The sequence below is a fragment of the Mobula birostris genome, chromosome 14 (genome assembly GCF_030028105.1).
Source record: "Mobula birostris isolate sMobBir1 chromosome 14, sMobBir1.hap1, whole genome shotgun sequence".
In the NCBI taxonomy this organism is placed as follows: domain Eukaryota; kingdom Metazoa; phylum Chordata; class Chondrichthyes; order Myliobatiformes; family Myliobatidae; genus Mobula; species Mobula birostris.
Window position 1 is genome coordinate 38019286 of NC_092383.1, and position 22948 is coordinate 38042233.

The 22948-nt window shown below is 40.2% G+C and overlaps 1 protein-coding gene across 9 annotated transcripts in view; it reads left to right on the plus strand.

The window, feature by feature from the left end:
- The window catches only part of zfand6 (zinc finger, AN1-type domain 6), a 67124-nt gene extending 45457 nt beyond the window's left edge, over window positions 1-21667 (plus strand). For 8 of the 9 annotated variants that reach the window (XM_072278390.1, XM_072278395.1, XM_072278394.1 and 5 more), the window contains 4 exons: window positions 2431-2526; window positions 14301-14410; window positions 16275-16391; window positions 20792-21667. In XM_072278390.1, coding sequence (XP_072134491.1) covers window positions 2431-2526; window positions 14301-14410; window positions 16275-16391; window positions 20792-20940 — 472 coding nt within the window. In that variant the 3' untranslated portion in view covers window positions 20941-21667. The remainder of the gene's footprint in view (window positions 1-2430; window positions 2527-14300; window positions 14411-16274; window positions 16392-20791) is intronic. The other variant, XM_072278398.1, reaches the window with a different exon arrangement.
- The last annotated feature ends 1281 nt before the right edge of the window (window positions 21668-22948 follow it).

A 22948-nucleotide genomic window follows, 5' to 3' on the forward strand; every position in this document is an offset into this window, starting at 1 on the left:
TTAGAACAAAAAGCAAGCTGCTGGAGGAATTCTGCAGGTCAAGAAATGGACAATACACATTTATCTTGGCAGATGCTGCCTGACTCCAGGAATTTCTCTACCAGTGTTGCTTTTGCTCCAGATTCCTGTAGCTGCAATCTCATGTGTCATCCATTCACCTGTGCTTCCAGGGCAGAACCACAAGGTGTGACCCCTGTCACCACGACAATCCCGCCTTCCAGTGCTGTCTGTGTGAAGTGTGTCTGATCTCCATGTGATTTCCATTGGTTTAGTTTCTTCCGAGATGCCAAAGATGAGTGGGTTAATTTAGTGGGCCTAACTGACGGCTATAAAATTTCCCCTTATAAAGATAACTGGTAAGATTGATGGGAATATAGAGAGAATAGGTTACAGGGAAAAGAAATTTGGGGAATGTGGTTTTAATGGGTTAAATGACTATGTGTGACTTAAGGAAATATGGTAACATCATTACCACCGGGTTGAGAGTAAATGCTGACCTTGTTAGCAATATTCCTATCAGAATTGTATTTTTTAATTGTCAGGATTTACCACTGGTCAAATGCTTTAAATATGAAAGCATGGTTTAGTGTCTTTGGATTTGAGAAGGTAATGCAGTACAAAGGTTTGAGTCTAAGATAGAAAAATATTAAAAATGAGCAGTTCAGTCTCAAACAAAAAGTTCTCAACCAATTCAACAAAGACTCTACAATTTTTATCAAAAGTATGTATATAGAATACAACTCTTAAGATTTCTCCTCTTACAGGCAGCCATGAAACAACCATGGTACTTGTTCAAAGAAAAAAAACATCAAACTTCCACGGGCATGAAAAAATAACAAATTATGCAAACGACGACAAAATTGAGCAAAAATACAATATGTAAAACACAAAATCAAAAACTATATTTCAGTCATTCAACATCAAACCAGGAATCCAGAAGAATTCAGTTTGGTTCAGTTCTCTGCTACTAGCCAACTGCAGGCCCCAGAGCCAATCTTCGCCAAAACACCCCAGTCTCCATTGATTATCCTGATCAAACGGGGAGGGGGGGGGGGGGACAGCAAAAAAAAACATAACTGAATTCAGAAACACATTCAACATTGCATTATGAGGAAGAACTGGGCAGAAGACAATACTAAGACAACATTCCTCTATTTTTGTGATTTTTCTCTTCGAAGTTCATAAAGATAAGGTCCTTGAAATTATATGGCAAGTGAAACTGTAGGCGATGTTTTTTTTGCTAAGCTTCTCAAGTTTGATAATGACCAAAATTGGCAAGACACTGACAATTTATTACATTTCTTATTTCTGATTTTTGAAATTCATGCAGCCTCTTTGTAAGCTTTTTGCAGCTTCATCCTGCATCTAAATTAGGATATTTCTTTTGCTTTACAAAAAATACACTTGGTTTGAGATTTACCTTCAGCTTCTACATACTCATCACTGGGTTAATGCACCACCTAAGTAAGTTCTCGATCTTCATTACATGCTGGAAATTCAAAAGTAGTAGCTAATTAATGCTTTAATGGAACTTGCTCAATTTTCCTCTCTCTCTATCTTTCAAATTCAAACTTTTTTTTAGGAGTGGTTGGGGGGGGGAGGGGGTTCAGCTAGAAAATTTTTTAGATTGTTAACCTTACTGCATTTTATATCCTTAGCCTTTAGGACTCAATAATACCAAAGTTAATTCTTAAGTTAACTGGAAAACTGATGTTTAATGGGTTTGTGGAAATTCTTTGCACTTTACTTGAAAATGCTTTTTTTTTTAAAAGAAGTGAGCAAGTCAACCAGGACCAATAGAAAACAATAGAGCTAATATTTCAGATCAGCAGCCTTTCAACAGAACTTACCAGCTCATCAGCCTAAAATATTAATTTTTTTTCTCTGCAAATGCTGTTAGTCCTGCTGAATATTTTGTATTTCAGCTTTCCAGAGCTCGCTGTTTTCACTGTTTCATTGGATAATGCTTGGAATGATATGGCAAAGAATTTCCCACTCAAATGTCCAAAGTTATTGCAGCTGTGTGTTATTTTGTAGCCATCAACATTTTGCTGCATCCCAAAGACCATGATTCTGGCCACACTGACAGACTGATCTAGCCAAATGCAGTTGCTAAAGATTAATATGGATATCTTCCTCATACCAACCCATCTGTGAGAAGAAACTGATCAAAATCAGTATACAGCAAGTAATGCAAATTAAAGGATTCTCTCCCCCCCCCTCCACCGGATATTCTCAAATAGTGATCACCTTTGAGCAAACTAATAGCTACTCATCATTATAACTATATCGTAAGTTGTATTTTAGATTAAGGTGTATGTTTTTTTAATTTTATAATTTTGTTAATTTTATTTTAAAACATAGTAAATATAGTAAGGTAATAAATGGAGAAAGGATGTGTGAAATGTTGTATGTTTACTCATCCTTCAGTCCACAACCTGTAATGGGAAGAGGGAAAAGGGGAAGAAAACAAAAAGAGAAGAAGGGAAGATCTATTAAAAAAGAGGGAAGAAAGGGAAGGAAGAGGTAAGAAAAAGTAAAGGGGCTAGAAGCGAAGTGAAATTAAATAAGGGTTAAGGAAAACATAGGAGAAGTTAGAAACTAAGATTTTATGATTTGATGAAATGGGCAATGTGTATAGTGAAAGTATTTTGGTGCATTTTTAAAAAAAATAAAAGTATATGGCGATCCTCTCCACTAATAGAACTTCAGTAAATATTTGAAACAAAGTACAAAAACTGTCAATGTTAGAAATCTGAAATATCTGAAATGAAAGCAAAATTGTGGAGATCCTAAGCAGGTCAGGAAGCATCTGTGAAGAGATGTGCTGAGTTAGAGATCAATCAGACCAAAAAATTAAGGGTTGTTAATCTGACACATTAATTCTGCTTCCCTCTCTGCAAGTGCTGTTTAACCCTCGGTATTTCCAGCTCTTTTTGATTTTGTTGCTAGTTACTTGTTAGCTTTCAACAGAACTGTACTAGTGAGACTAATACGAGGAAATCTGCAGATGCTGGAATTTTAAGCAACGCACATAAAAGTTGCTGGTGAACGTAGCAGGCCAGGCAGCGTCTCTAGGAAGAGGTACAGTCAATGTTTCAGGCCGAGACCCTTGGTCAGGACTAACTGAAGGAAGAGCTAGTAAGAGATTTGAAAGTGAGGGTGGAGGGGGAGATCCAAAATGACAGGAGAAGACAGGAGGCGGAGGGATGGAGCCAAGAGTTGATTGGCAAAAGGGATATGAGAGGATCATGGGACAGGAGGCCTAGGGAATAAGAAAAGGGCAGGGGGGAACCCAGAGGATGGGCAAGGGGTATAGTGAGAGGGACAGAGGGAGAAAAAGGAGAGAGAGAAAAAGAATGTGTGGATATAGATAATGGATGGGGTACGAGGGGCATTAGCGGAAGTTTGAGAAGTCAATGTTCATGCCATCAGGGTGAAGGTTGTCCTTTTTTAAAGAAAGGGGTTTCCCTTCCTCCACCATCACGAGGGAGATGTCCTCCTTTTTTAAAGAAAGGGACTTCCCTTCCTCCACCATCAACCCTGCTCTCAAACGCATCTCCCCCATTTCACGCACATCAGCTCTCACTCCATTGTCCTGCCATCCCACTAGGAGTGGGGTTCCCCTTGTCCTCACCTACCACCCCACCAGCCTCCGGGTCCAACATATAATTCTCCGTAACTTCTGCCACCTCCAACGAGACCCCACCACTAAGCACATCTTCCCCCCCCCCCTTTGCTTTCCTCAGGGATTGTTCCCTACCCGACTCCCTTGTCAATTCGTCCCCCACATCCCTCCCCACTGATCTCCCTCCTGGCACTTATCCTTGTAAGCGGAACAAGTGCTACACATGCCCTTACACTTCCTCCCTTACCACCATTCAGGGCCCCAGACAGTCCTACCAGGTGAGGCAACACTTCACCTGTGAGTCGGCTGGGGTGATATACTGTGTCCGGTGCTCCTGATGTGGCCTTCTATATATTAGCGAGACCCGACGCAGGCTGGGAGACCATTTCGCTGAACACCTACGCTCTGTCCGCCAGAGAAAGCAGGATCTCCCAGTCGCCACACATTTTAATTCCACGTCCCATTCCCATTCTGATATGTCTATCCACGGCCTCCTCTACTGTAAAGATGAAGCCACACTCAGGTTGGAGGAACAACACCTTATATTCCGTCTGGGTAGCCTCCAACCTAATGGCATGAACATTGACTTCTCAAACTTCTGCTAATGCCCACCTCCCCCTCGTACCCCATCCGTTATTTATTTATATCCATGTATTCTTTTTCTCTCTCTCTCTCTCCTTTTTCTCCCTCTGTCCCTCTCACTGTACCCCTTGCCCATCCTCTGGGTTTCCCCCCTCCCCCTTTTCTTTCTCCCTAGGCCTCCTGCCCCATGATCCTCTCATATCACTTTTGCCAGTCAACCGTCCAGCTCTTGGGTCTATCCCTCCCCGTTCTGTCTTCTCCTGTCATTTTGGATCTCCCCCTCCCCCTCCCCCTTTCAAATCTCTTACTAGCTCTTCCTTCAGTTAGTCCTGACGAAGGGTCTCGGCCTGAAACGTCGACTATATCTTTTCTTAGAGATGCTGCCCGGCCTGCTGCGTTCACCAGCAACTATTACATGTGTTGCTAGTGAGACTAATGTAACTTTTTGTGAAGATATTTGCAGTAGTGTCACATTTTTGGGTCAAATTAGCGTTAATCTTTTACTTGTGTTTCCTCACGAGCCCTGCATGGAGAAAAAAAATTATTCTAATGTTAATGCAATCTTGGCTTGTAATCAAAGAAAGAGAAAATCGAAGTGGGAGTAGGCCTTTCAGTGTTTTCATTTAACATGGTCATCAATGTGAGCATCCATTCCAGTACCTTATGCTTTCTCCTCATGTCCCTTGATCTATTTAGCATTAAGAGATCTAACTACCATCTCCTTCGATATATTTAATTCTAAAATGAAAAATTCCAACATCTCTGATAAAGGAAACTTTTGCTTTTCTCTTGAAAACACTAAGTGATTAAAAGTATGGAGTGGCTTCTACCAATCCTCTTGCATTCCCAATATCCACTAAATTGAAGATGTAACCTGTATGAAATGGCATTAGAATTCAAACTCTGAATAAAGGACAATATTTTATTCTGCAAAACAAGAAATATACTGTACATATATTATTTTCCTAACTTAAGCAGTTATAAAGATACTTCAGGTGCTGGAATGTTTTGGGTATGGAATTGATGTGCCTGATTGAATTTTTTTTTGTAATATGCCCTTACCGTGTAATCAAGAGACATTAATGAAACAATTACTTCAGGGAAATTTCTGGAAACCCAAGAACTCAGAATAAAGAACTGTGATCCATTATTTTTGTGAATTTTGATTTGAAAATAGTGATTCTTTTATTTAACTTTGATCGGACCAAGAAATTGGGGATTTTTGAAGTTGTGGAGAAGGGAAATACAGTATGAATTCCAAGTTGAAATGGAATTTTCCAAGCTGTTTGGTTCCTTTAAAAATAATGAGCAGCATTTACAAGTCATACAACATGAAAACAAATCGTAAGGCCCACCAAGTCCTCCCCAACCATCAAGTAACTTTTAGAATATTAATGTTATAAGTTTGTTCCTTTATTCATACGGATTTTTTCCCTCCTTGCCCATTACGGTAAATTTTGTTTGTCCACTGAGCCTGTTTTGCCAAATAGAGGGGAATTTGCTTAGAGAATTGAAGTGCACTATTGAGGCTGAGGTTAGTTCTGATTCAAAATGATACTTTTGGGTGTTCTTGTGAAGATTAGAGAGAAAACCATAATTGATTTTCACACATATTAAAGTGATGTGTCCATTGTTTATTGTAGATTTCATAACAGATTAATTAGGGCCCTGAGGCAAGATTTAAATCATGTAAGGCAACAATGGCCATATATATATATATCTGATCTCTGAGGTTGTAAACAAGAGGTTTCAAGTAAGATTGTGGTGATGAAGAAATTATATATAAGAAACTGATTTGAGAAGGGGCAGTGTGGAGCAAAGAATCATATATATAGTGTACACTATATACACACACTAGGGCACATCAGGACCAGTACATTTTGGCCCAATTAAGTGGCTGCCCCATTTAGCCAGGTTCATGGACCTAGTTAAAAAGATTTTAAAAAAAACAAACTGAATAACAATTTATATATTTCAATAAAATACAGAACATTGCCAATATTACTACGTTGCTATAAAACTGCGTTAGTTTGCAATAGTTGTCTACAAAGGAATTCATGTGATGTACGCTGTTGAGTATGTGGTGTCCAGGGAGGACTAGCACCTCTAGTGAAGGGGCTTGTGATGACCATTCTGGAGCAGCTCATTCACCTTTGGTACCCAGTAGAAACTCAGCTTTCACCTGTGGCTCCAAATAGCTGTACGCATGTGACAGTGGCCTGGTACATTATTTTGACAGGTAGGCAAAACCAAGTGAGAGTAGCCAACTGGCCTTATACCCCAGTGAAATAGGGACATGCCTGTCCTTGTGTGCGAATCAGCTCTGGTGGACTGAGTGGCACAGCGGTGAGATCCAACTACTACAGAGATGGTTCTGAAATGCTTCGCAGAGAGTGAAGGGCATGATAAGGCAGAGAAGTTATGGGTATCCAGTGCAACCAAGATAGACCCTCATTTGTGACGACTACTCGTACCACTGGACCCAGACTTCCGAGGTCGAGACTTTGGAACTGTGCCATGGCAACAGCTTTTCCATTTTAAAACTCTCCAGCACACGTTCTACTGTCATCATCAAATATGATGGACAACCAACACACAGCTGTTCTTTTGATTGAGTGTATATAAACAAAATTACTGCAGATGTCTAGAGCAGATAATGAACTGCCTCATATAATGCTTTCAAGGTTATCGTCAATACCTTAATTCTTTGTAACTTGTTGAAGTAGTGAAATTGTTTCAGTTTCACTTCTGGTTATTTCTGGTATTTCCAAGCCTGAGTACTTGAAACTGCAGTGAGCAAACAGTTCTAAATTGTCATGCTACTTATTTCTCAGCAACTATCAGTGACAAAACATTACCTGATTTTTGAGCACTGACACATGCAAATGATTCTATTTAAAATTTGTTTGGTGTACTGTCTAAAGGTCACACAAACTTGTGTGATTGAGTAGTTAGAAACTGTTCAGCAACAGTGTCACAAAATGCTGGAGGGAGGGAGGAATAGTATACCATGAAAACCAAAAATTAAAACATTACAATGTCAGCCATTGTTAGGTATTCATCCCCTTTTGCTCAGTACTTAGTTGAATCACCTCTCCAGCTATTACAGCCAGTAATCTTTAAGTCTCTTATTTGCACAGTGTGATGGAGCAAGATTTGCCATTCCTCCTTGCAAAATTGCTCGAGCTGTGCCAGGTTAGTTAGGGAGTGGCAGTGCACAGCAATCTGGAGGTCCTGCCAGAGATGTTTGTTCAGGTTAAGGTCGGGACTCTGACTGGGCCCGAAGGACATCAATTTCCTTCATTTGAAGCCACTCCATTGTTGGCTCTAGCAGTGTGTTTTGGGTCATTGTCCTTCTGAAAGATGGATATGCTCCCCTATTTGGGCTTTCTAGCAGAGACAAGCAGGTTTTTATCCAGGATCTCTCTGTATTTAGCAGGTTTCACCTTCCCATCAATCCAGACCGTATTTCTAGCCCCTGCTGCTGAAAAGCATCTCCGTTGCATGATGCTACCTCCACCATACTTTACAGTAGGGATGATGTTATCTGGCTGATGTGCCATGTTAGATTTACGCCACACATACTGCTTAATGTTGAGGCCAACAAGTTCCACTTTAGTCTCATCTAACCACAAGACTTTCTTCCACATATTTACTGTATCTTCTAAATGAAGCTTTGCAAAGTCTTTATGGGCAAGGATATGCTTTTTTTTTTAAAGCCAGGGCTTCTTCCTTGCCATTCTTCCATAAATACATTTTTGTGCAAGGCCTTAGAGATTCTGGAGCCATGAACCTCATCTTCAGTTGCTGCCACTGACTTCTGCAGCTTACTCAGAATGACTGTTGAAATCACAGTAGCCTCTTGCAAAAGCCATTCTTCTCCAGTGACTATGTTTAGAGGGGCTGCCTGACCTAGGGTAGCGTGACTGTGGTTTCATATTTTTACCAATTTTTCGCATTGGACTGCTCTGAGGTATGTTTCTTGAGATGACCTCCTTCTTCTATTACCCCCTTTCTGCTGGGCCCCTCACTTCTATCCCCTAATCCTAACCCAGCACATGCTTCTCCTCTCCAGTCCCTCAGCTCCATCCCCTAACCCTAATCTTAACTCCTACCCTCCAGCCCCCTCTCCACTCTAGCCCCTCTCCTCCACCCCCTAGCCCTGTGCGTATGTGTGTGCAATGGATTCCAGTTAATTGGGCTATCATTTGATTGGGGTAACTGCTTATATGAGACAACTCTTGCAGAACAAAAGCTAATTGAGAAAACTACTGGGATTCCCTTTGTATATTTGGGACACTATGCTGCTTAATTGGGACAGGAGACTGTTGCCAAATACATTTTTACTAGCTTCATTTGTGTGCACTAATGTGGCTATTAGATACTACACCATGCTTAGAGCAAATACTTTTCAAATATGGTCTGTTGTGTGTGTTTGTGTTCCAAAAAGTAGTGATTTTTGTCACTTGATAGCTGGCAAGAAATAAACAGTAAGACAATTTGAACTGTTTTGCTCACTGTGGTTTCAAGCATTTAGGCTTGGAAATGCCAGAAACACCTGGGAGTGAAAATGAAATGATTTCACTACTTCAAGTTAGGAATTATGAAGAATTTGAAGGTATCGACAATCATCTTGAATATTACACTGAAAATGGTGACTTGGAGGATGCAATCATTACTAGCTTTGTATGAAGGCGGCCCATTATCTGCACTAGGTGTTTGCACTGATTTTATTCATTGTGCACATTGGAATACTATTGGTGGTGGTGTTTTAATTTGTTCTGTATTTTAAATACAATTTGTGACTCAGTTTGCTGTTTTTATACCTTTTTTTAATCATTTCTCTGAAACTGGCTAATTGGGGCAGTTGGTTAAATGGGCCAAAATTTATTGGTCCCAATGTGCCCCAATTAAACAGAATCCACTGTATATGTACTGTATGTGTGTTTGTATTAAAAGTCCAACAGTCCAAATAGCAGTGGGAAGACTGTAAGAAGGAAAGTAGCATAATTGCAATTTGAAGTGGCGGGGGGGGGGGTGGTAGAATGCCTCGAAACAATACTGGTCTCAAAATAGGAACAAGATTTAGTAGACACAAAGTGCAGACTGAAATGGATTGCAGCAATGTTTTTCATGCAGGATACTTCAACAGATGGAGGAAATAATATTGAATGCAAAATCCAAGTTGTTCCTAGCTTGAACCAATAACTTCAATAAGATCTACTACAGTATGAAAGGCGCTATAAATATGAACTTATTTGCAATAGTTCACAATTGATACTTTTGGAAGTGTCTAGAAACTGACAAGTAACAATTCAGAACTACTTACAACTTGCTTGAGAAGTAAATGGAAAGTGGTTCGGAGAATGAAATCAAAATATTTGAGTCAGGGTGTAACTCGGTAGGGAAGTCGTGAAGAAAGAACGATGGTAGCTAACAGTACAGATCTTAGTGAAAAGAGAGAAGTTTTGAAAACACGAGCAAACTGAAAAGTGCATAAATTGGTGGTGTGTATTTTAGAATTAATCCAGTATGTATAAAGAGAAGCAAACAACAGGAATTCTGCAGATGCTGGAAATTCAAGCAACACACATCAAAGTTGCTGGTGAACGCAGCAGGCCAGGCAGCATCTGTAGGAAGAGGTGCAGTCGACGTTTCAGGCCGAGACCCTTCGTCAGGACTAACTGAATCCTTCGACTGCACCTCTTCCTACAGATGCTGCCTGGCCTGCTGCGTTCACCAGCAACTTTGATGTGTGTTGGTTGTATAAAGAGAAGGGCCATTTCTAGGGAAATAAATGAAAAATGAGGACTTAAAATATAAAAAAGGCAAAGTTAGTGAATTAAACAGTCACATGGGTTGCAGTTCCAGTCAAAATGGCGCTCAGCTGCAATGTCTCCGACCTGATTGTAGTGACACAGGTTTGTAGTGATAGTTTTGGGGACAGTGTGACAGTTTAGGGACAAGGATGAGTTTGAGTTCGAGTTCAAGGGCAGTAAATGAAGAGTTAGAAGCAGGAGCTGGTGTAAGATGGTGTCGAGCTGAGATGACTGTCATTGTCATGGCTTAGACTTGGTTGTTTTTTTAGGTCTGTAACAGTGGTTTTGGGGACAGTGTGGGGAGTCACAATTCAGGTTAGAGTTTAGGACCAGGAATGAGGGAGAGCTAGAGGTCAAGGACAGTAAATGAGTTCCAGCAGGAGTCAGTATTAGAATCCATAGTCAAAGATCAGTGATCCCAGATCTTGAACCACAGGTTCTGAGGTGGTCAGTGATCTTCAGTTTGGCCATCCTCAGTGCTGGATCAGAGGATTTCAGAGTATGGGCAGAAGTCTCAAGTACTGGTACTACCTCCGGTCACCGGAGTTGGAAGTCCATGCGAGTCTGAAAGTTGAGGCCTGAAGGGCAAACTCATGATCACAGAGTTCAGGGGTCGACGCCAATGGTCAAACGTATGATCGGGGAGTCCCAAGGTTAATACGAAGAAGTTGGTAAAATCTGGAGAGCAAAGCTTAAAGTTGATGTCCAGTGCTCATTGAGTCCAGAGGTAGAAGCACAAAGTTACCAGGTCTGGAGGTAGAGGCTCAAAACTCAAACCCCCTGGGTTGGCTTGTCCAGAGATCAGAGGCTGAGGTTGCGAGTCCAGGCCAGGGACTGGAGGTTGGAGGCCTGATGTCAGTGAGTCTGAGTCCAGGGTCAAGGACTGGCAGCCCAGAGGCAGCTTGTCCTGTGGTTTGAGGTCTAGCTGTGTGTATAAATGGACAGGTATGGAGAAGAGGGTGGAAATGAGACTCGTGTTGCTGATTTTGTTGTTACTGCTTGTGTTCTGCTGAACATTGTGGGTGTGCGATGTTGGCGTCAAAATGTGCGGCGCCACTTGCATGCTGCCTCCAGTACATGGGTGCCACAGTAGCATAATGGTTAGCACAATGCTTACAGTACAGGCATCCCAGATTCATTTCCCGCTGCTGCCTGTAAGAAGTTTGTACGTTAACCCCATGACCGCGAGGGTTTCCTCCCACAGTTCAAAGACGTACTGGTCGGTAGGCTAATTGTCCATTGTAAATTGTCCATCATTAGGCCAGGATTAACTTGGTGGATTGCTGCTCAGCACAGCGCGAATGGCTGGAAAGTTCTACTCTGCACTGTATTTCAATAAATCAATAAACCTTTTTGGGTATGTTGGTTGTTAGCAAAAGCTATCCATTTCACTGTAAGTTTCAATGGACATAAATAAATCTAATTTGAAACCAAAATGGAAAGAAAACTGCCAAAAACCTGGATGTTTTTTGAGTAAGTTATGTAGCATGGAAGCAGACGTTTCAAGCCATTGAGTCTGTGCCCTTTGACACTAAACCTTTCCTAATCTTCCCCATCAACTCCCCAGAGGTTCCACCATTACCTTTCACATGAGCGGCATATTTATTTGGCCAATTAACCTGCATACTGGGAGGTGGGAGGAAACTGGAACACTTAGAAGAAACCCAGTGCAGTCATGGAATGTACATTTACCCAGGCAGAACAGATTGAGGTTTGAACCTGGGTTTACTGGTCCAGTGAGGTAGCTGCTTTACTAAATGTACCAGTGGACATTTAGTCCAGTAAGACACAAGAACTTAAAAGTGAAATAAATTTATTATCGAAGTACATATATGTCACCATATTTATACCTTGAGATTCATTTTCTTGCAAGCATTGACAGGAGAATAAAAATACTATAGAATTTATGGAAAAGTATACATAGACAAAGAAGACAAATTGGGCAAATAATATATTAAAAAAATACTGAGAATATGAATTGTAGAGTCCCTGAAAGTGAGTCGGTAGGTTCTGGAATCAGTTCAGAATTGAAGTGATCCATACCAGTTTAGGAGCCTGATAACTGCTGCTGAACCTGGTGGTGTGGGACCTAAGGCTCCTGTACCTGCTGACAATGGTAGAAGTGAGAAGAGCCTAGATGATGGGATATCTTTGATGCATGTTGCTTTCTTGTAGCAGTGCTCCTGGTTAATATGCTCAGTGGTCAGGAGGGCTTTACTTCTGATGGAGTAGGCTGTATCCACCATTTTCTGTAGACTTTTCCATTGCTGGGCATTAGTGCTTCCATTCCAGGCCACAATGCAACCACTCAGGATACTCTCCACCGTGCATCTATAGAACTTGAGGCAGAAGCCATTTTTATATGTGGTACTCAATTCTCTGGTGAAATGGGGGCTACGGTGTTTCAAAATTTAAGCAGTTCTAAATTCCTTTTACCACTATTGATTGTGTGACACAGCTGCTTTGAGGCCTGCTCAGATATTCCCCTAGATTTGGAATGAGATTAGGTGACGGTGGCAGATCAAGTGTTTGCGTTTCTGATAGTGAAGCTATGGTTTAATGATGTATTTTTTTAATGAAGTATAAGTAAAGTCTAAAGTATAAGTATTTTAAAGAGGATTTGATTGGAGAAAAACATTAATTATATGGATGAACAGAAATAGTGAATAAGATTTTGTGAATGGATGGCTTTCATGGCCTGATAGAATAGCAAGGTGCATTAATTTACATATGTTTGTATAAATCTTTAAGGTAAACAAGGCTAATTGTGATGTATTGGATATTAAAATCAGTGTCTGAATTTGTTTATGATGAGGAATAAATGTTTAATATGGTTTAATATATTAAACTATGTGAACAAGAATGCAGGTTGCTGTTGAAGTATTGCAGGGTTCAGTGTACGTAACAAAATATGTGGATAGGTTTAAAACAAATGTTTGACTTGGAATTGTGGATATTTTGCTATAATTCTAAATTCAGGTTTATGTTGAATTCGGGAAATAGTTGGCTTTTTCAGCAACATAGTATGTTACAAACCTTAAAGACATAAATTAGAACAAAGTTCAATTAACATAAATTGTACAGAAATTTCATGACAAAATAAACAAAAATAAACATGAGCATTAGTGCATATTTGTATTAAACTGTACAATTGCATGTCAAACATTTGTTTTACTATTTTTAATCTACCCTTCCAACAGTAACCTGTTTTTATTGAACAGGCAGAAGTGCTGGAGAAACTTAATGGATCAGGCAGCATCTGTAGAGGGAAAGGACAGTCAATGTTTCACATCACAGCCTTCCATAACAAATGTGGTGACGGTCTTTTTCCCTCCATAAATGCTACGAGACCTGTTGAAGTTCCTCCAGCTCTTTAGTGTGTTGTTCCCGATTCCAGCATCTGGAGTCACAGTTTGATACAAAGCCTGTTACTCTTAAATTGTAGAATCTTTGGTTTGCTAAAGGAAGCCTGTGGGGCCTTATAAATCTAAAGAATGACTGAGGAAGGATTCCCAAGTCAAAATAAAAGAACTTGATAAATGGCAATTATTTATGGTGAGTAAATGAGCTGTGGTCTTCAGGTCAACAAAAGTAAATGGGAGATCAGAACACAAGATAGATTCCCTTTGTTGCAAGCCAGTTACACTAAATATACAAAACATCTGTCAGAGATTGCAAATTATTTATTCAGACAACTCTCTGGGGGCATTCTATTGATGTAGAATCTGAGGCTGGGGTTGTCAGAAAAAAGGTCTTTGCTTCTCACAGAAATAGTGTTGCCTGAGGGAAGGATGTATGATAAAATAGACTTCTCAGCAACTTTCCCAGTGGGCTGGGCTTGAAAATTCATTGAGCAGCATGAATATTGAAACATTCTGCTACATTTTCCCCATGCCACATCCTGTACTGATTAATGATAAATTCAAGATGGTATTCAAATTCATAATTAATTCAATAGGTGGTGAAGAAATTAAGTATTGCACTTGTGAAGACGAGCAGAATAAGAGCTCTTATAAAATAGTTGAGGAAATGAAACCTAGCACAGAGAAGTAGAGCCTAATGCAGAGCTTCCCAGCCTCTTATGCCATGATCCAATACCATTATGCAAAGGGCTATGGACCCCAGGCTGGAAACCCCTGGCCTAATGGTTTCCTACTCCTAAAGGATTGGAAGGTGTTCTTCTACTTCCAATTATGAATTAAATTCTATTTAGTTCTGCTGAATAGCTATTAAATTTATTATTTGTTCAAACCTGCTGTTTTCTTTTACAGATCGGTGTCCAATCAGTTGCTGCTAGTATCCCAAGAATCTGTAACAAATCCCCAAAGCGATGGAGACCATACAGAAGATAAACAAGAAATATCCAAAAAAGAATTACAGGGTAATTTTATTTCCAAATATCATTTAAAGACCGTTTGAAAACAAAAGGCATATTTTGAAATGGGATTGAATGCACAAGGATAGTAGGTACTTGTTAGAGCAAGCCATCCTATGGAAAAAATAAGGATTGATATAACCTGAGACTTGCAGATTAGGAGTAAATACAATTGTATAATATTGTAATTTTGTCAAGAATAGTTCCTCAGTTGCATTGTGTGAAGCCTCACTGTACAGTTACTTGTAGTCAGGCAAAATCTCAACTGAATGGATTGCTCCACTTGCTCCACTTTCCTTCCATTTTTGTCTCCTGCTCTTCCTCTCTTTAATGTCTACCCTGCTTTTCAACTCTACCTACCTCACTCCCTTCCCCTAATGGTTTAATTCCCCATTTCTCTCTGCTCTTTAGCCCCGCAGACCTGCGCTCTCTGGTTGTTTACAGTAGTTTGACATGCCTGGGTCAGTTTTATAGAGCACAAAATGAGAGTGGCCTGTCTGCTGCTATATCTTAACTGCTGGAGAAACTCAGTAGTCAGGCAGCATTGATGAAGAGAAACAGTGAACATTTTGGATTGAGATCCTTCAACTCAACTCAGTTCCTCCAGTACTTTTTGTATGTTTCTCCAGATTCCAAAATCTCCCATTGTCTTGTGTCTTCGCTGGGTTAACTTTATGTTTGAAGGAATCTCTTTTTGAATTCCTTTGAAAACTCCCTGCCCATGTCATTAACTGGTCCTGATTCTAACCAAATATTTTGTCCCGTTTTCATTTGAAATTGGGGGGGGAGGTGGAGGGGGAGCAGATGGTGAATCATCAGGAACACTCAGCATATCAGACAAACTCTTCAAAGACTTGCTTGTTTTTAGTGAACTTTACATTCCTTTCATGCAATTTCACTGGCGATTTTTCTCAGACCACACTTGGAGCCTTCAAAATTTGTGAATTGAATCACATTTCCCCTTGGTTCATTATTGAACAATGTGACAATTTACCCCTTTAGCTAATTTAGAATGCTCTCTGCATCATTGTGTTTCTCTATTGCAACAGCTGAGCTAACGCAGTATTTGACCTGAATCCATGTTGACTGTTAGAGGGGAAAATAATCCATGTTTACATTATCCTTGTGGAAACCTGTCTCCTGTATACAAGCCAGAAGTAGCTGGATCTATCAAGTTTTAGCTTATATAGTTAGAGTAACCATTTGAGCGTAATGTCTGATGGTAACTAAAACTAGCACGATGGTACCTTCCAGAGGGAATGAAGTTTTTTAAAAAAAATTGTTAATAAATTTTAGTTTAACTTTTGAAAATTAAGCTATTCACATACCTAAAATATATAAATATTTTGCAGATAAGAAGAAATTCATTTGTGGAAATGGTTGTAGCAAAGATTAAAGTAGTATAGTGGAACTGATTTTCATTTTTTTTTATTTTTAAAAAGTGCCTGAAATTGAAAATGGTCTGATTCTTGTGGCAGATTTGGGTGGGAAGCAACAGTTAGAGAAAGCAACGCTGGACAGTTGTGACAAATCATTAGTGGACAATAATGGTGAAAACTTTTCCATGGATAGTTCAGATTACTCCAGTTCATCCAAGAACACAGACACAGGGTACAGCTATGATGCTAGCACAGAGAGTGAGGCAGACGACTACATACCGCTGGAAGAGGTTTCACGGAGGACTAAGAGAAAATTAGAGGAGTCATTCACAGATCTAGGTAAAACAATTTCTCCTTGGGGCATGTACTTTTGTGTGATAAAGCTTACCAGTTCTTGCTTTCCCTGTCTCTCGCCTCTCTTTCCCATAGAGATGTCATTGTGAGATTAATATGCAATTCTGCTTTATTGAATTTCTATTTATCTATTACAGCCTCTACATCAAAAGAAATTGCACAGACTTCTTCTGATGGACAGGACAAGTCCCCTGAAAAACCCAAACAGAAGAAGAATCGTTGTTTTACCTGCCGCAAGAAAGTGGGACTTACAGGTCAGTATGATCCACAGAAAGAAAATACACACTAGGCAGATGTGTTGAGTGATTAACTCTCGTACTGGGGAGAGAAAGAGTAGGAATCTGTCACCCTTCTATCTTTCCAATTCAGAGGAATGGTCTCGACCTGAAATGCCAATTGTTCGTTTCCCTCCGTAGATGCTACCTGATCCACTGATTTCCTCCAGCTCTTGCTGTAGCTCCAGTGTACCTTCATTATTACTAGATCCAAATCCTGGAATTTTCAATTCAACAAAACTGGAAGATGGTATTGCTTTGTAAACGTGCTCCATCACTATCTTCTCAAGGATGGGCATTGAACATGAGCTTTCCCAGTATGGCTCTCATCCCAAAAAATACACAAATAAGGAAGACCAGATTTACAACTGTGGTGTAATACACACATTGCTGGAGGAGCTGAGCAGGTCAGGCAGCATCTCTGGAGGGAAATGAATGATTAACATTTTTGGCCAAGACCCTTCATCCAGACTGGAAAGTAAGAGGGCAGAAGGATGTTTGTGAAGAAACAGCATTTCAGGATATTGTATACATTCCTCTGACATTAAATGTACCTATTGAATAAAAGGGGAGGAGCACAAGCTAGGTGAATCCAGGTGACAGAGGAAGGTAGTTGAGTGGGTAGGGGGTAAAAAGGGAATGATGTGAGAAGCTAGGAAATGTAAGAAGCGATAGACCATGGAATAAAGGGAAGGTGTAAGGAATGAGTATTTTGTCTGTGGTGTTCCAGATTTCTAGCATCTATAGCCTCTCTTGTGTCACTGTTACAAATGTAATGTTTTGTACTGCAGTGAACATTTGCTCTGACAACAGATGCCCATTTATATACTAGTTATCACATAGGTTCCTGCTTTTCCATCTCGGACACTGAAATTTTAATACACTCCTTCACCACCCTATCATTATTTCAATCACTTAGTTCATAACAAAGACAGTCCAAAATGGTGAATAACACTTAACAAGTTGGAAAAAAAGAGTTCTTGGTTGAGGAAGTGGAACGGTGGGTTAATAAGTTTGCAGGTGACACAAAGGTTGGTGGTGGTGTGGATAGTTTAGAAGGTTGTTGAGGTCATTGATAACATGCTGAGTTGGGCTGAGAAGTAGCAGATAGAGTTTAGCCTGGAAAAGTGTGAAGTGATTTATTTTGGAAGGTCAAACTTGAAGGCAGAATACAGGGTTAATGGCAGGATTCCTAACAGTGTGGAGGAACAGAGGGATCTTGGGGTCCATGTCCATAGATCACTCAAAGTTACTGTGCAGGTTGATTGGGTTGTTAAATCATATGATGTATTGACCTTCATTAGTCAGGGGATTGAGTTTAGGAGCCACAAGGATATTGCTTATGAAACCCTGGTTATACCATGCTTGGAATATTATGCTTAGTCCTGCTCATTATAGAAGAATATGGTAGCTTTAGGGAGAGTGCAGAGGGAACTTGCCAGGATGGTACTTTGATTGGAGAACATGTCTTATGCACATAGGTTGAGCAAGCTGGGCTTTTCTCTTTGGAGTAAATAAGGATGACATGTGACTTGATAGAGGTGTAAAAGATACGAGGCATAAATCAAGTGGACAGCTAGAGACTTTTTCCCAGGGCAGAAATGACTGATATGAGGAGGGTATACTTTAAGGTGATTGGAGGAAAGTATTGGGGAGATGTCAAAGGTACGTTCTTCACAGAGAATGGTCAGTGTGAAACAGTCACCTTAAAATTGTTCTGGTTATTTCCATTATTATAGTTATCAGTGTTTGCGGATATCAATGTCAACAAGGTTCCTCGCTCTATATACAGAACCTTTGGTTCTGTCTGGAGGTTCTTTTGTTGGAAACTAGAGTATCTTCAAATTCGGCTGGAAAAATTAATCTCCATTCTCTGCTATGTGATGGCACAGTAGCTATCCTTATAACTAACTGGTCAACTGCTGACTTAATCCCTGTGCAGATGGGCGACAGGCAAATCTGTCATGATTCCAGCCCTTAATCTTCTTTGCCACAATATCTACACCCCACCTCCCAACAAGCTGCCTACTTGAATGAAGCTCAACTATAGGGGAAATGGAAGTTGCTGATTCTAAAATGCTTATCATTTGTCCTGTAGGGGGTGGTTCTTTCATTGATTCTATTATGTTTCTTGTGTGTATTGTGAATACCCACAAGAAAATGAATCTCGGGGTTGTATGTGGTTTCATATATGTACTTTGATAATTTACTTTGAACTTTGTACATCTCCACTTCAGAACCAAGATCACTCCAGCTCTGGTCACTTAGCTGCAATTTGCTGCTGGTGCAGAGCTCCAATCATTGTCATCTGTAAGGGGGGTTGTCATTAGAGTCAGCATCCACATGCAAAGGTTCTCTATTGACAAGCCCCTGCTGGACAGCACCAACATCCACAGTAATCTGACAATGAATACCCTGTAGAACATTTTTCCCCCATTATCTTGGGAGCCATCTCTGAACAAAAGCAGATATTAGTGATGAAATTCCCCACTGACTTCAGTGTGCCAGCTCAGCCTTTAGCGATCTGAGAAAGAGATTGAAGATCAAAACTTCAGTTCTAGCACAAAACTGATGGTCCAGGTAATAGTACCACAGACCTCCTGTATGCATTTGAAATTTGGAGGCATTTTGGAGCACTGGAAACAGTTTTTAGAAAATCTTTCAAACCAGCTTGCTGGATGTAACCGGTGTCAGCATCTTTCCAGGCCAATGTCCCCAGCATTGCAACTCTAACTGCTCTCAGCTGGCAAACTACTTGTATTTAGGCCTTGCACTCAACTTCTGAAATGGAGACTCTTGTTGTGACAGGAGGAAGAGAGGATTACCAGGTGGACAAAGGTTATTAACAAAGCTTGCTTGAGGTAGTGTAACATGCTCACTGACATGTGTGCAACCCTGACCTAAGTCCTCTCGAAATGGAGAAGGAGCCTTCCAAATGACATTGAGAACTTTCGAGTCCCTACAGCATTATCTGGAATCTCATCACAAACAACAGAGGAAACCCTTTGCCTCCCAAAATGCTAGTTCACAATAGTGATTCCTGCTAATCCCACATTGGCTTCTGTAACCACCTTGGAACCCACAGAATTGAACTGAAACCCACACAAGATACTGGAGGAAATCAGCAGGTCAGGCAGCATCCATAGAAATAAGTACACTTGATATTTTGGGCCATGACCCTTTATCAGGGCAGGGGTCTTGGGTTGCAATGTCAACTGCTTATTAATTTCAATAGGAGCTGCCTGACTTGTTGAATTCAAAACAGCCTTTTGTGTGCGTTTCTCTGGATATCCGGCAACTGCAGAATCTCTCATGTTTATGAATGAAACAGAGTCATCTTCAGCCCTGAGGAGCTGCCAAAGAGGACAGGATTTCCAGAATTCATAATTATGGTCGATGGAGACATCTTTTCTTGGAAACCATTAGTGATGTGATAATGAGAATTTGCCACTTTGTAGTAATTTCTTGTACATTATGTCAAATTATTAGCTGCATAAAATTAAAAAACACTTTTCAATAGCTTGGGCTACTGAATCCTCCCTCAATTAACTCCGTAAGCAAACAAATCAACTTGTTGAAGGGACGAGGGGAAAAATAAACTCCTGGAGGAATTCAGCAGTTCAAGCAGCATCTGTAGAGGCAAGTGGGCAATCAACGTTTTGGCTCGAGACCCTTCATCTGGTTTAGATTAGAAGTCTTGTCCCAGAATAGTGACTGTCCTTTTCCTTCTATAGATGCTGCCTGATCTGCTGAGTTAGACCAACATTGCCTTTTTGTAGGATTTCATTGGACAACTTTGCTATCACAGGTGCAAATAGCTTCCTGCAGAAGGAGCAGCATGGTAGTGTAGAGGTTAGCACAATCGCTTTACAGCACGAGAGGTTGGAAGATTGGGGTTCAATACCCAGTGCTCTATAAGGAGTTTGTACATTTTCCCTGTCCATTGTATGGGTTTCCTCCTACATTCCAAAAAAGTTCGAGCTAGGATTATAAGTTGTGAGCATGCTATGTTGGCACTGGAAACATAGTGACATTTGCAGGCTGCTCCCAGCGCATCTCTGATTGTGTTGGCTCTTGACGCAAAACAATGCATTTCATTGTATGTTTCAATGTACATTTGACAAATAGAGCTAATCTTTAAAGTCTTCTTTTCAGATCTTGTGGAATACTTGGGATAACCCAAAACATGAGGGCACTTTCTAATTAGTTTGTAATTTTTTAATATTTTAATAAAACTTTTGAGTAAGAATATAGATGTGGTAAGAGGCAAAATACAGATGCATCAGAACTGGCTTGTTAAAACAGTGAGTTAGAGTAGAGTGATTTTGGTCTATGTCTCGTGTTGTGAATACTTACTCTCTTTGTATTTTTGTTTCCAGGATTTGATTGCAGATGTGGAAATCTGTTCTGTGGATTACATCGTTACTCTGATAAACACAGTTGTCCTTATGATTACAAAGCTGATGCTGCTGAAAAAATAAGGAAAGAAAATCCTGTTGTAGTTGGAGAGAAGATCCAGAAGATTTGAACTGCTACTTAGATTAAATTTCTTTTTCTTTTAAACCACGTGAACCTAATTAAACAGCGGAGAGGATAAGCTGAGCTTTGTAGTTCATTCTGGGAATTTGGAGCATTGTACTTGCATAGATCTTTAAATCATGCATGCACGGACAATAGAGTCTGAGAAATGACTGAAGAGTTCTTTCACTTTTCTTTGAATATTCTGTGGTTGGAAAATTACTGCATATTTAGAAGCATCCATTTTACAGCCATATTAATCTTAGTTAAGTGTTGATCTTATTTTTAAAGCAAAGTAGAAGTATTGGAGGGCTGTGCTTTTCCAATATTACATGCATGGTTCAGGTTTGCATTTCTTCTTTTGTGTATGTGGCCTTTCTCTGCAGCACGATTTTCTAACATAGCAGGGCACAAATGGGCCTACCAGTAACTGAATGTATGCTAATCTCTGCTTTCTTCTGTTTATGAGAAGGCCCTCATGTGTTGGCATCCTAGCTTATTTGCTGCTCCATTTCATTATTTATGTACTTCAAGCAAATGTATGTGGTTTGATTTTACAGTATGTATCCTGATTGGAAAGACTTCATACACACTTCAGTGCTGACTACAAGTATAATCAGAAAAACGCCAGTGATGCTTAACTCTGAGCATACATGAAACAAGGATGGTAATTGTGCTGTATTTATGTTAGTTTATTCACTGTCTTAACTTTGATTAAATAAAATTATAAAGGAAAACCACTGAGTTGTTTATTTTAATCTGCCATGGAAACTATGTGCCTTAAATATGAGATTTTGATTAAATTATTTTCTGATTACATACACCCCTCCCTACCTTCTAGATTTAGCAGTGTATTTTTGATTATTTCTGCATGTTTGCTTACTTGAGTAGAAGGTGGGCTAAAATCAGGAAGGCTAAAAGAAGACATGAGGTTGCCTTGGCGGTCAAAGTGAAGGAGAATCCAAAGAGCTTTTACAAGTATATTAAGAGCAAAAGGATTGTAAGGGATAAAATTGGTCCTCTTGAAGATCAGAGTGGTTGGCTTTGTGCGGAACCAAAGGAAATGGGGGAGATCTTAAATAGGTTTTTTGTGTCTGTATTTACTAAGGAAGCTGGCATGAAATCTATGGAATTGAGGGAATCAAGTAGTGAGACCATGGAAACTGTACAGATTGAAAAGGAGGAGGTGCTTGCTGTCTTGAGGAAAATTAAAGTGGGTAAACCCCCGGGACCTGACAGAGTGTTCCCTCGGACCTTGAAGGAGGCTAGTGTTGAAATTGCGGGGGCCCTGACAGAAATATTTAAAATGTCGCTGTCTACAGGTGAAGTGCTGGAGGATTGGAGAGTGGCTCATGTTGTTCCGTTGTTTAAAAAAGGATCGAAAAGTAATCCGGGAAATTATAGGCCAGTGAGTTTAACGTCAGTAGTAGGTAAGTTATTGGAGGGAGTACTAAGAGACAGAATCTACAAGCATTTGGATAGACAGGGGCTTATTAGGGAGAGTCAACATGGCTTTGTGCATGGTAGGTCATGTTTGACCAATCAGTTGGGAGTTTTTCGAGGAGGTTACCAGGAAAGTGGATGAAGGGAAGGCAGTGGATATTGTTCACATGGACTTCAGTAAGGCCTTTGACAAGGTCCCGCATGGGAGGTTAGTTAGGAAAATTCAGTTGCTAGGTATACATGGAGAGGTGGTAAATTGGATTAGACATTGGCTCGATGGAAGAAGCCAGAGAGTGGTGGTAGAGAATTGCTTCTCTGAGTGGAGGCCTGTGACTAGTGGTGTGCCACAGGGATCAGTGCTGGGTCCATTGTTATTTGTCATCTATATCAATGATCTGGATGATAATGTGGTAAATTGGATCAGCAAGTTTGCTGATGATACAAAGATTGGAGGTGTAGTAGACAGTGAGGAGGGTTTTCAGAGCCTGCAGAGGGACTTGGACCAGCTGGAAAAATGGGCTGAAAAATGGCAGATGGAGTTTAATACTGACAAGTGTGAGGTATTGCACGTTGGA